Below are 14,778 nucleotides of genomic sequence, written 5' to 3'. Positions count from 1 at the left end.
CGTGAAGTTAAATCGATCTAACTTTAGTAATTACTTAACAAGAATTCCTTGTGGTTTAATTAAGTAGAATTACGCAATAATAAAGTAAAATTAAGTGTTAAAAAGTGTCAAATAAGTGTTAAGTGTTTTGCAAATGTTTTGAGAACGGAAACTTTGCTTTTAAAATGTGCTAATTATCCAATAACTATAAGTAGCACTTTATTTTTCAATCTGTAAAACAATTATCATATTTCAGCAGAATCCTGATATGAAAATTATGAAGAAAAAGATACGCTTTTTAAATAAAGATTATACAGTTAAAATTAATTGAATTGATAAATGTGAAGTGAAACATTTTTAAAAAAAAAATGCATTAATAATAATTATTTCACATAACTCTATTGCAACTGTTATTTGAAGAAAAGAAAATTCAATTCAAATTTTATATAAACTATGTAACTTAAACTGTTTCCTTATTTCCCTTTTATCTTTGATTGTTTTTCACTGCTGAGTAAAAATAACCAACATTTTATCATAATTTTATGTAAGTAGTAAACATACCGGATACGTTTTACTAAATGATTCACAAACTATCTTTTTATGTAAAATTCGCGTCATAAAAATAAACATGAAATTATTTTCAAATGTAACATAAGAACAATTTTTATTTTTCAGCTAAAACTGCGAAAAGCAGCACAAAAAGAAAGAAAGAAAAAAAACCGGAAGGTCTCAACGTAACACCACAACCATCGTGTGCGACAACAACAGGACCTCAACAGCAGCAACCACAGCCTCCATCACTTCACCAGCAACAGCAGGACAGTGACCCAGAGAGCGAGAAGAACAAGAAGAAAAAAGCTCGAACCACTTTTACAGGAAGACAGATATTCGAACTGGAAAAGCAGTTCGAGATCAAAAAGTATCTTTCTTCCAGCGAAAGGGCGGAAATGGCAAAGTTGCTAAATGTTACCGAGACACAGGTAAGTTTCATCATCAAAGCATTTGAAATATCTTTATATTTAAAAATTTTTAGCACTAAGTTCCAATAATTCAATTTTATTCTCTGTTTAGAAGATAATAATCATATTCAGAAATCTATAAAAACATACAGTTTAATCATTATATATGAAAGATTTGCGTACCTAGAGAGGGACTGTTATAAAATCCAAACTATTGGAAGAAATAAAAAACCGATTAATTCATAGTCATGCATAAAAAATTACATATTTTATAATCTCTATTATTGTTATTACATCACATATAAAAGATTTGCGTACCTGGGGAGGGACTGTTGGAAAATAAAAATACAGCTACTATTAGAAGAAACAAAAATGCCGATTATTATTATTATTATTATTATTATTATTATTATTATTATTATTATTATTATTATTATTATTATTATTATTATTATTATTATTATTATTATTATTATTATTATTATTATTATTATTATTATTATTATTATTATTATTATTATTATTATTATTATCATCATCATCCTCGTCCACCGAGCGTTGAAAGAAACAGAAAATATCTACTAAACTTATAACTGTGTATAAAGAACTACATTCTCGCGAGATTACTTAGGCCATCGCACAGAGAAAAAAATATGGTAAAACTACAGTACCGTATGGTGATGACACCATAATTATGGTTAATAAAAACAAGATATACGGTATTTAAACTATTCATTTAGTAATTTTTCCGATCATATACTAATAGTTTGACGGAAAATCTGGTTTCGAAAATTATAGCTCTTTTTATCACGCATTTTAGAAAAAATAATAAGCTTAAAAATAAATTTCACCAAAATAAATGGTTTTTATGCCATCAACTAAGGTATCATGGTACTAAATTTTACCACATTTGTCGTATTTTATCATATAGTATAAAACCATATTTTAGAGTTAATTTTACGGAAATCATTACCAAAGCACTTCTGTAAAAATTAAGGAGCTATTCCCATAGAGTCAAAAAAAAAAAACATGGCAAGTTTCACTGCATTCTGGTAATTTTGAACCCACTCTTTTAATCCCACTCATCATAACTTAGTGTATCGTAACTTACAAAGACTTATACATATTACTAAAAGATACATAAATAGAATTCTAATTATCCAGATAGAATTTTTTAAGATCTGAAAAATTTTCGATCCTGCCTTGATTTTGGTAACGGTTTGTGAGTAGGAATTGCATAAACCGAACTCTTTATTTCCTGTCCATTTATTTTTAACATTCTTAGAATTTTCCCCAATTAAAAATTAATACGTAACTTTTTTATGCCAGATGTTTTTTTTTGAAGGTATAAATGTCTAAGTCTCTTTAAAATAAAGGTATTTCAGTACATTTGATTCAACAAATATTTTAGCGAGTTGGCTATTGGAATTTGACTTAGAAAGAATTAGACTTTTTTGTTCCCATCCCATCCTTTTTTTTCTTAGTAAGAAAACCCACTGTTTTGTGAAATTTGAAAGCATTTCTGACCTAATTTTTTGGTAATTAAGAAGTTTCTCAAACATTGCATTATTTTGGCTCATGAAAATTTCCATAAAATTGAATTAATCATTAATTTTGATCGTTTTCATACAACTGTCAAAAATTTGTTAAATTGGTGGTTATGTCTCGCGCTAGGCAACAAATGCCATCAAACTTTTTCTAAAAATTGACTTTTTTAACCTCCAGGGACAATAACTTTTTCTTTCAGAGACCATTATCAAAGAAAAATTTTCTTAATTATAATCCTTTTAACATGTTCATGTTCATATTTTTCCTCTCTTAAAAATCATTTCAAAATTAAAATTATAAACCCTTGAAATGTTTCACGAAAATTTAATAATGCATTTTGATAGGTTTTTTTTTAATTCTTTGAAGTAAAAAAATATTAATTTAAATATTGATGCAGTTATATTGTTACAGATACTCTACAACTAAAATTGTACGTTTGTTGTTTTTGATTACTATGACAACGAACAAAATTAACAAAACAAAACAAACTAAAATTAAAAAATAAAAACAGTTCATCTGAATTTTTCTTCAAAACAAATTCTTTATTTTTAATTCATACGAAAAATAATTTTTCAAAATAAAACTATTCAAAAATTATTAATTTTAAGGATCTTTTAATAAAACAAGAACAAGTACCCAAATTCAAATACCTGAATCAATGAAATATTTGGTTAATTATTCAACTTTTCTAAAAATAGGCTGAAATAGTGTTAGAAATAAACATTTAATACAACCGAAATTTTAATACCTAATCCAGCTTTTCTTTCTCATTCATAAAGAATGGCCTTATTTCTGGAAATGCTCATACATATTATATAAATGTCTTAAAAATGTAATAAATTATGGATATGACATTTCGGCCTTATTATATAAATATTTCTATTTGTTTAATGCACCTAAAATATATTATCCACAAATAAACGTTCTCATAGTTTTCAGCCCTCAAAAAGAACATATAATAGTCTACCACGCCATAAAATGTTTTCTAAGCTTATTACAAACAGTTTCAAGAAAGTTTTTTCAAAGCTTATTTTGTAAAATTTAAAGTACCAAACTGTTTTTAATAAGCGAGAAAATCGCCAACAATAGCGATCTCACCATGAAGAGGGGGGAAATGCTATTTGCAGTTCAATGCATATTGTATGACTCTATCTTGGAAAGACAAAATAGGTTTTAAATAGCCAGTAATAACCGGTTCTTCATAACCGGGGAAACAGAATCCCTTTAGAGAATTATGATCAGGTGAAACAAAGCTTCTAGGTATTAGAAAATAATCCAAACATTTTTCCATTTTTGTTAGCAAGTTTAGAGACTAAAAAAAAAAAGCAAACTATAATCTCTTTTCAGATTTTTTTGAAGACAACTCAACCCATTATGTATTCAAACCCGAGTTTTTGAAACGTATCGCTTCGACGCAAATTTTGTTATACTGTTCGACATAAAACATTCTTTTCTAATAGACGTGGAACGTTTATCTATTCGTCGAATATAATCCTCCGGGTAACTAAGAAACCAAGCATTTTTAACACAAAAAAAATTAAAATGGTTAAATATAAATAACTATAGGATATATTCCATTCTAAAGAACTTTGAATGTGTAACCTTAACTTCGAAATTTTTATTGCTTTGTTTTCCTCTTTTCCAGCTTATTTGTTTTCCCCGTTTTTTTTAAATCCCTTTTTTGAAATGAAGTGTAAGCCTTTTATTTCCCAAGACGTTCTTTTCTGACAAAAAATTCATGAAATTTTCGTTCACCATGATAAATTATTAATTATTTGTATTGAAGAGGTTTACTCGATTTCGATAGTTCACCAATTACGCATACCAAACATTCAAAAACTTTGTAAATGTTTTTTTAAAGGAAAAAAAAAACGCTAGATTAAAAACTTGACATGCGTCTTGTTTTCAGTTTGTTGCAAATTACGCTTTTAGAAAACTAACAAGAGTAAATTGAATTTTCCATTGCGGTTTCATTATCCGCTATTAGGAGTTGTTTTTTTTTTCAATATAAATATTTAAGCTAGAAGTAATTCTTTATTAAAACTGTCGATTAAAAAAGCTTCTAAAAAGTGAAATAATAACTTTATACACTTGTAAATATAATTTTGGTTCAAAATCAACTAATGGTAAAAAAAGTTTCGCGACTCTTTTTAAAATGTATCTGTTAAAATACTCTTTTTAAACATCTTTTTAAATTCTTCATTTAATTTTTTTTCTTTTAGATTTAAAACTTTTATAATAATAAAATATTATTTCTACTGAAAGTTACTTTGATATACTTTAAAATTAAAAATGAATAAAAATCATAAATATTTTTGCAATATATTCTCTGTATTCAACAAACTATTTAAAGTTGTTTATGACAGTAATATCTTACGTCATCTTACATCTTAATCATACAATTTTTTAATAATAGTATATATCATCACATCATTGTTTCAATCAAAGAAAAAGAATTTTTCTTCACAAAAAAATGAATTATTTAATAAGGTTGATTAAGTAATGAAAGGAAATTGATGCATATTCTTGACGCAAAACAATCAGCAACAAAAAATTTATTATAATATTCAGTTTAAATATAATAAATAATTCAGTTATCTTCATATAATTTGAAACAATTTTTTTCTAAAAAGGTAAAAAAACTTAATACTCAGAACTTGAAGAAAAAAATATTAACTGTAGTTTACAATTTTCAGATATTACAATGTAATTCCAATAAATTATGCTAAATTTATCTTGCCTTTTAAATAAATAAATAAGAATTATTGAATTTTATAATAACATTATTTTAAACAATTAAAAACAAACACATTAAGACTATTAAAACATTATTTGAATTTATTTTAATACAATTTTAAGAAACCTACTAACGTTGACAAATTCTATAATTAATACTTGAGAAAAACTATGAACTAGCTTAAGCCCAGGATAGATAATCAAAGTTCTTTTTTTTCCCAAATCGAAATATAAGTACTATGAGAAGAGACATAATAAATGCTTATATATTTTGAATTCTCATACATGTACTCAACATATTTTAATCAAAAAATAATAAAATATTAAGGGTAAAATATGAAAAAATTTATAGAAAATTGCGTTACAAGCGGCCATATCTCTATAACGTGGAAGTGAGTTGATCATCCAAAAGAGTAAGAGAAAAGTGAAGTTAAAATATGAAAAATAACACATTTCATCCAGTTAACCATTAAAACAAAACTTCCTGTAAGTTGTAAACAATGCATTTTATCATGGAAAATACGTGAGCTTGTGAATAAAGTGAATAAGTGAACTTGAAATGGAGACCATTAATATAAAACCATTAACGAAACCAAAAATTTCGTTGCTAGATTCATTTATTTAGAAATATTAACCGTGGTGGTGAATAAGAATTTACTGAATTACATTTTATTTACTTACTTTTGCTATTTTTTATTGTTGTTGTTTCAAATGTCACTTGCCTGTACCAACAAACTCGCTTGGTGAAACCAAGTGAATTTAGGCAGAGGGTGCGTTTCTTGGCTTTCAGTGTCGCCATCTATGGCCAAGAATAAGACTTGCTTTTTCTTTTTTTTTAAATTGTTCAGGTTAATGCTTAATATGATGTCTGATATGTCAATACGTGCACTAATGAAAAAAAAGCTATCACTCCTCCCTTTTATGTGGCCATCTCACCTAAAATTGAAAATGAGGTGGCTACTGAATTTAAAAGTGTCACTCGCCTATTATATTTCGCAGCTTTTTATGCAAGATTTTATTCAGGAACATGGGTTGGAAAATATATGTGCCTTATAAGTCCATCTAGTTGAAAAATTTATAACCTCTGCATTTAAAAAAACAAAAAAATATTTGACGAGTGGTAAAATTTTAAACACTCTTTGTTATCATGGAAAGCAACGCTTTGCCCAAATTAATAAACAAGTTAAACTGATTCTTGTGAAACGGTTTGTAAAATATCAACACATATCGGATATATTAAATAAGTAAGCCCAGGAAACTGAAGAGGTAAGATATTATATGATTGAAAACTTCATTTGCTGTGCTCAAAAAACAGGCACCTATTTTTAATACTTGCCAGACGTGAATGAGAAGAATGAAGGTATTTGAAATATAAAATGCAAAGTTTCCAACGAAAAATGCAAAAATAAGGGCGCGAAACAAAACTAGAAAAACCACAAAAGCCGAGAGAAAAAGAAAAGAACAACAAAACAAGAAAAACTACAGTGGCGGAGAGGGGGTAAATGAGGGTAAGATGCATTTCCAAGCACTACGGAGAGGTTGTGAGGAACTAATGTCGTTAACAAAGGAATCAGCATTCATGCAAATAAAACAGGATTCTATGGCAATTATTTTTGGGTTTTTTTTTAAACAAATAAAATTTTTATTCAAGTCATACTGGAGATATTTAAACTGGCTAATGGCCATCTAATCTAGAATTACCCTATACTTCTGCGGTAAACATAAGACATCATACACCATTACATACAACATTATTTCAATAAAAAAAATACTTTAACTGTGCACAACAAAAAATTTAATTTTTATGTGAGAATGATTAAGAAAGTAAATTAAACTAATTCAAATTCTCAAGGTAACATATTCTGAAATAATAACTTTAAAAAAAAAGCATCAAAACTATACAGATAGAAATTTCCGATAATTATTTAAATGAAATTTTTATTACATTTAATAATCTCAATAAATTCATTGTACTAAATAAAAAAAACTATCAAACCAATTGAAAGTCTTTAAAAGTTTTAATGACTATTTTTGAAGCAAATGCCTAATTATATTTTGAAAGAAAGATTGTATTTTGATTTAGTTAACAATAAACATGCTATTGGTTTCAAGCGTGTATTTAACTATTTAAACAGAGGTATTTATTTAAATTATTTATTTGTATTATCAATTACTTATTCCTGTTGTTTCATAAACAGAAATGCCTCGGGTAAAGTACTCCAGTTCGTGTCATAAACAAAATAATTTAATTAATAATTAACGCATCAAATACGAAAGAAAATATTTTGATTTGTTTAAAAACAGAGTTTCATTAAGCATACATTTTATATTAATTATTCAAATATTAATTATCAAAGCAATTTTCTTTAAATACTTAATATATTGAGCCAATTGTATTTCCTTTTTTTAAGTCTTTTTGCTTTCAACGTATTTAAATTCCGATTTCACCTTCAAGCATTAAATCAAATGTTATTTTAATTTACATACATTTCAAGCAAAACACCTATAAAAGTACTTATGCAAGACAAGAATAATTATTGTTTTATTTTCAATTACAATATTGATTATACATTTTCATGCAAATAAATTGTTTAAAATAAAAAATTTTAAAAAAATATGAGTTTGTTTCTTTCGCTTTTTGTAAAAAATTATTGATGAGTATTGACGTATAATTAATTTTCCTTAATTTATCTATTTAATTTTTGTTGTTAACTTTAATGAAATTAACAATAAACAGTCTTAATTTAGATAAATCGCAATCATCATTGTTTTAGAAACCATTGACGTCTTTTTGAGATTTTGAAAAAGGATTTACAGAAACTGATCCTATAATAATGATGGTATTACAGAGTAATAAAATATTAAGACAATAATAGGCATAACGACAATTTCCTCAATTAGCAGGAAAGTACTCTATTAAGATACATCTTAACCTCAGGCGAATCTTTTTAAATGGTAATTAGTTCTAAGAATACTGAAAAATTCAGTAAATACAATGTTCAAATAGAGAGGATTATATTTTTAGAAATACGAGGTAAAATTTTAACACAACAAATTATGAAATATTTTAATTGTATTTGATTTAAGATAAAATGTAAATTAAATATGATTTTGGATTACTTTTTTATAAAAATTTAAAAATAATTAGCTTGTTCGTTTTATTCGCATAACTATATGAGTATTTTTCATTTCATTGATTAATAATGAACTGACAGATAGAGAAAATCAATCGGAACATAATATTTGAGCCTTCTCTGAAAAAGAAATGTATCATCAAAACTATCAAAAAGTTAACCGTGTTTCTTACTCTCTGGGAACAACAAAAAAACCAGAATTGAAACAATAATTTTTTCCTAAACGCTTTGGTAATAGTTTTGGTAAATATAACTATGAAATATTATTTTATGTGCGTTAAAATGTGGTAAAATTTATTTTTTTTTTGCATTAGTTTAGTTATTTTAATAATTGGTTAATTACAACAATTTACTGTTAACAATATTAAAGCATAATAAGCCGAAATATCTTACAAATGTACTTCAACCCTAGCAAGGATTTATTTCTATGCAGAGATTTATTTTCTGAACTTGAATATACATATTATATCCCTGTTTATTATGAATTGATTTGAACTGAGAAAAAAGTCAAAATTACCAGAATACGGGAACGCGCCAAAAGGCACACGTACCGTGTTTCTGGCTCTATTAAAACATCAATAAGCACAATAATTTTTACCGAAGCGAATTGTTAATGATCTTGGTAAAATTAACAATAAAATAAAATATATCTAGATAATATACGATAAATTTTGATAAACGTAGTGAACTTAGGTGATTTTATCATGATACTTTAGAACATGCCATAAAAACTATTTATTCGGTTAAATTTACTTTTCAGTGTAGTATTTTTTACAAAGTGAGTAGTAATAAGAACTAAAACTTTAAAAACCAGAATTTCCGTTAAGCCATTATTGTGAACGGGCTATATTCTTACATAGCCCGTTACCATATGAATGGTTTAAATACCGTAGATTTTGGTTTAATTAGCAGAATTATGGTTTTTTTTCAGCATACAATATGGAAATTTTACCAAAACTTTTTATCAGTGCAATGAAGGGATTTTTTAAAGTAGCTTTAATGCATCAAAGGGATATTAATAAGTGTGTATAAAGGCTAAGCAAATTTCGAAAAAAAAATTTTTTTTCTCCAAAAAGTCCATATTTAATTATTAAAATCATGAAGGAAAATTGCAATTTAAAAGATATCATCCCGATAGTTAACTAAGAGAGTTATCAAAAGTTCGAACTCTTGTAAGGATATTTTTTAAGCTCTTCCGCCTACAAAAATATTTAAAAAAAAAGCACACAATGACTGCCGTTAATTCGAAAAAACATTAATTTAAATGTGTTACCGTTAAAGTGTGAGCATTGTTATTTCATAGAATAACTAGGTATTTCATGAAATAACCAAACAAGTCAGTTAAAGTTACTTTATTCTACGTTATTTTATTAAAATTATTTTATTCTACTATTTAAATGGGCATTCCACAGAATAACGATTATTTACTTGATCGTTAAAGTATTAAATGCTGCATACTTTAAAACGGTTTTATCTGCTTTGCAATGGCGTGTGTGCGGGTACGCTTCATTCCGTTGCTGTTAGACGTAATTATATGAGCAAAGCAAATTGTATGAACAATATGAGCAAAAATAAGTTATATTATCTGCTTTTCTTATAATTTATCAATTAATTAACTAACCGCAATAGAGATAAAATGTATTTTGGGATACCTTAGAGAGATTTTAGCTATTTGGGATAAATGAATTTATAAAATAACTTTGAAATTGTTAATTTTTCACTTTAATGGTTTATCATTATAGTTATTTCATAGAATAACTAGGTAAAGTATGAAATTATTTATCTATTAGATACTATAACTGACTTGTCTAGTTATTTTTGGAAATACCTAGTTATTCTACAAGTAACTGAATTATACACTTTAACGGTAACATATATATATGCACTAGCTGCTTAAAAGGAATTGTCTGCTCTTAAAAACCTGAAAACAGCCTTATTAAAAATACATGATTTTTTACCGGAGATTCTTCTATTTAAATATATGTGTGTTAAAAATAACAGATATTTATCAATATTTACTTTTTTGTACGAATTTAAACAGTGGAATATGTTGCAATAACCTTTAAAAATGCATAATTATTTTTAAAAAATTTATCAAAATAACTTCGCAATTTTAAGAACTGTGATTTTTCTTTGCGGTGAAAAAATTCCAATAAAATTACCATGATGCAAGACATTACCATAAAATTACCATGATGCAAGACATTACCATAAAATTACCATGATGGTGTATGGTATCAATATTTCTTGTAAAAAAAAAACATAATTCTGGTAAATAAAACCAAAATATACGGTATTTAAACCATTCGTTGGGTAATTTTCCCATTTATATGATGACAGTTTATCCAAAATTCTGGATTTCGAAATTGTAATTCGTATTGCCGCATATTTGGTAAAAAACACAAAACTGAAAAGTAAATTTAACCGAATAAATTGTTTTTATGCCATGGTCTAAGTTATCATGATAGAATTACCAAATTGTATAACTTTTATAAAACCATATTTTATAGTCAATTTTAACAAAATCATAACCGAAGAGTTTCAATAACAAATACCGAGCTTTCGGTGTTTCCATAGAGCGAAAAGCTTAAGTCTTACCTTATTCTGGTAGTTTTGGCCATACTTTTTTTTTCTCAATGTTCAATTCTACATTTTGCACCACTTTCAAAGTTAGTATGAAGCTCAATAGTTTTAAGTGGATAAAGCATAGCCAAGGAGTAATGAATAACTGTTACAATAAGTTACAAATAGAACATTATTCGCAAATAAGCGATATTTATATTATTAAGTGTTATTTATAGAGTTAAATGGCAACAGATCTTATTAAGAACAGCTTTAATTTTACTCTATAATAAGATTTTTGGCATATTTCTCAAACAATATACAAACAAAAAAATGTGCTCCAGCCTTTGAAACCTGCGAAAACTCAAAACATATTTTATACAGTTCACCTTTAAACTTTTTACTCTGGAATAAAACAAAATAATAAAAGAAATGCTTCGGTGAAACTTTAAATTTGGAGACAGCTTGAAAGGAGTATTAATGAAAATGGACACCACTCGAAATGCGTTTTTACGAAAATGCACACAGCCAAAATACGCTTTTCAGTTTTCAACCGAACTAAACGAGAAGTTGCGTGCTTACTTATCAATTTTTTTTAACAATTCAAATATTAAGCAAGGTCAAGGTGGCTAGTACATTACTAATGTAACTTTTCAGACGATGTCTTCATATTCAAAAACTGTAATCGATTAAGTGAGTTTTGAAACTTTAAATTTCTACACACGTTAAATTTACCTTCGTTACTATAAATTTAGAGCAACCATGGCAAACTTGCTGTTGAGATTTGAATTATTTTATATAGTCTTTTATTATAGTCCTTTTTCAGTTTAATAACATATATCAAATGATTTATGTAAATGGACGATTTCACGCAATACGGACTTGTTTAGTTTCATTAGTTTATTTTTTTAAAAAGTTAACAAAAGGCAAAAATAATAAATTTGATAAAAGAAATAAATCGCCTTACCTTCTTCACGCAATACGGACTTGTTTAGTTTCATTAGTTTATTTTTTTTAAAAGTTAACAAAAGGCAAAAATAAAAAATTTGATAAAAGAAATAAATCGCTTTACCTTCTTTCTTAAACACTCAATTCGAGCTATGGTTATTTTCGAGCATTTTGCATGTGAACCTGATTTAAAAACTCTCCGACGACTTTATAAAAATAGACACGACATCGAAAAATTGTGTTACAAAAATCACTAGAAAATCATTCACTATAAATTGAAAATTTGGTGCATAATTGCCACCGTGTTTGGTATTGAGGTAAATTTAAATAAATTTTTGAGTACAGAATTTCAGCTATTGTGCATGAAAGCAATAAAATTGACAAGTTGTTTAAAAGAATTAGTGCAAGAATGCCACTAAAAATGTGATTGTTTTTTGGACGGAATGTTTTTTCAATAAAACCATAACCTGATTCTTATGCGCATTAAAATATGTGTCATCAGTAAACATGCAGAGAAAAAATGAATAAATAAATAAAACTATAAAGCTAGTGAAAAAGTAAAGGGAAAAAATGTAATTACATGCGCAATAAAAATTTAAAAAATGGTGGCAACTATACTGCAAAATTGTTTACTATCTATAAACACAATAAAATAAGAAATATGTTTAAAAATAAACAATTAAATAAAAAATAATGAAAATAATTATATAAAAAATAACAATCAAATGAAAAACGTTATGAGAATGATTATTCTTTTATAGTTAAATATGTTTTAACAATTTATATTTAAAAGTATTGATAGTTTCTAAGCAGTTTTACAGAATTTTAACATCATATGCTAAACCCTAATTAAATTTGTAAATATGTAGAGCTTCCCCAATGAGCCACAGGACACAATTTACAATATCGCTACAAAACGGTACTTTATTTTCCTCAAAGGACACTATTATGTTCACACGCACATTCCCAAGTATTCAAAAAAAATCATCACAGTCAGAAAATTATCCCCAACGGATGAATTTCCATCATTTCTTCCTCTCTTCTTTCAATTTTTTTTACAAAGCTCATACCTTCATTTCCCATTCTTTACCTTTTGGTTTCTTGATTCTTTGCTCAACGTAAATAAATTTTCTATAACGGAGCAAAAAGCGAAAAAAAAAAAAAAAAACGAGAGCGAAAGAAGGAAATACGATTAAAAAAAGATTAAAAAGACAGAAAATAATAAAGAAAAACCCTGATCCTATTAAAGAATAAATTACCCGGGTAGATAAAAAAAAATTTACAAGGTAAAAAAAAAGGGAAAAAAGAAAGACGTACGGCATACTATTAAAAACTCCAATAAAGTAAAGTATAGTAGCTTAAAAATCACTTTATTACTGTAGCTGTCTCAGTTCGCCATTGAAGAGACTTTTAAACGGCGATTAAGTTGTTCTAGATATTTTTTTCGGACTTTTCTTTTATTCTCAACTTTTTCTAAGCCTTTTTTTTTCTTTTTTCAATAAAGTAAAATGTTATCGAGCGTGTGAAATGTAAAGAAAAAAAAAAGAGGCAAGGTAAAATGAGAGCCGCCTAAGGGATGTTCTTTTAAAAAGGCGTGAATTGTTAAAATGAAACGATCTTTTGTTGGCGAAGCTATTAAGATTTATTTGGATAATTTAAAAGCTTTGTTTTTATTGTTTCTTTTTAGTGTTACTTAAAGCAAAAGTGGAAATAAATACTGAGTGATCAGTTAATAGGGGAGCGTTTTTAAAAATCTACAAAAATGGAGTAAATATGGTGTACAAATTTTTAACTAGAAAAATCAAACGATGATCTATCAGTTATTTCTGTCAGTATTAGATTATATATAGCTTTCTTATAAATTTTATGCCACTCTTCAAGAATAGACTTTATAAAATATTTCACTATTAATTTTATAAAACCATTATATGCTCGGAAAAGCACTTATATTAGTACCATTCCATTATACTAGCATCATTTACTCTTCTTAGTTAGTGTCTAAAGTTGTAATAATAATATGGAACGTTTAAAAAATTTATATTACCTAGCGTATATGCTACAAAAATTAGCTTATTAAATATAAAGTTTGTCATGAAATTTAATTATCAAATTTCATGCCAGATTTCATCGCATGCAGTATACTTTCTTTTTATTGCTTCTTAAAGCAGAGTGTATGTGCTAGCAGATTTTGTTTTCAATTTTTCTAAAAGCAGAGACAGAATGTTATGTATGTAACAGAAGTAGTTTTCACTTCTTCTAAAAGCAGAAACTGAGTGTTATGTGTGTAACAGAAGTAGTTTTCACTTCTTTTAAAAGCAGAAACTGGGTGTTATGTGTGCAACAGAAGTAGTTTTTACTTCTTCTAAAAGCAGAAACTGAGTGTTATGTGTGTAACAGAAATAGTTTTCACTTCTTCTAAAAGCAGAAACTGGTGTCATGTGTGTAACAAAAGTAGTTTTCACTTCTTCTGAAAACAGAAACTGAGTGTTATGTATGTAACAGCAGTAGTTTACACTTCTTCTAAAAGCAGAAACTGAGTGTTATGTGTGTAACAGAAATAGTTTTCACTTCTTCTAAAAGCAGAAACTGAGTGTTATGTGTGTAACAGAAGTAGTTTTCATTTCTTCTAAAAACAGACACTGAGTGTTATGTGTGTAACGTTTGTGTGTTTAGAAGTGTAACGGGAGTACTTTTCACTTCTAAAAGCAGAGAATGAATCGGGTGTGAATTTTTAAAGACAAACTGGCTGAAGTTCTTTGATAAAAATTATTCCAATCGCATTAGTAAATTATAACTCTTAAATTTACTTAATGTTAACCTAAGTTGTTTTAATTAATTTTAAATCACTTATTTTTAAAAAAATTAAAATTTTAATAGAGAAGTATGGTAAATATTTTTCATCTTTTTCATTA

The 14,778-nt window shown here is 26.7% G+C and overlaps 1 protein-coding gene across 1 annotated transcript in view; it reads left to right on the top strand.

Moving 5' to 3' along the window:
- LOC107457290 (homeobox protein NK7.1) overlaps nucleotides 1-14,778 on the top strand; it is a 109,273-nt gene that overhangs the window by 78,007 nt on the left and 16,488 nt on the right. Inside the window, exon 2 of the mRNA XM_016075428.4 lies at nucleotides 655-959. Within this exon, the coding sequence (XP_015930914.3) occupies nucleotides 655-959 (305 nt within the window). The remainder of the gene's footprint in view (nucleotides 1-654; nucleotides 960-14,778) is intronic.

This window comes from Parasteatoda tepidariorum, chromosome 2, assembly GCF_982258835.1.
Source record: "Parasteatoda tepidariorum strain Cologne lab strain chromosome 2, Ptep-v5.0, whole genome shotgun sequence".
Taxonomy (NCBI): domain Eukaryota; kingdom Metazoa; phylum Arthropoda; class Arachnida; order Araneae; family Theridiidae; genus Parasteatoda; species Parasteatoda tepidariorum.
Note: the sequence above shows the minus strand (reverse complement) of the source record. Positions and strands in the feature narration are given on the sequence as shown.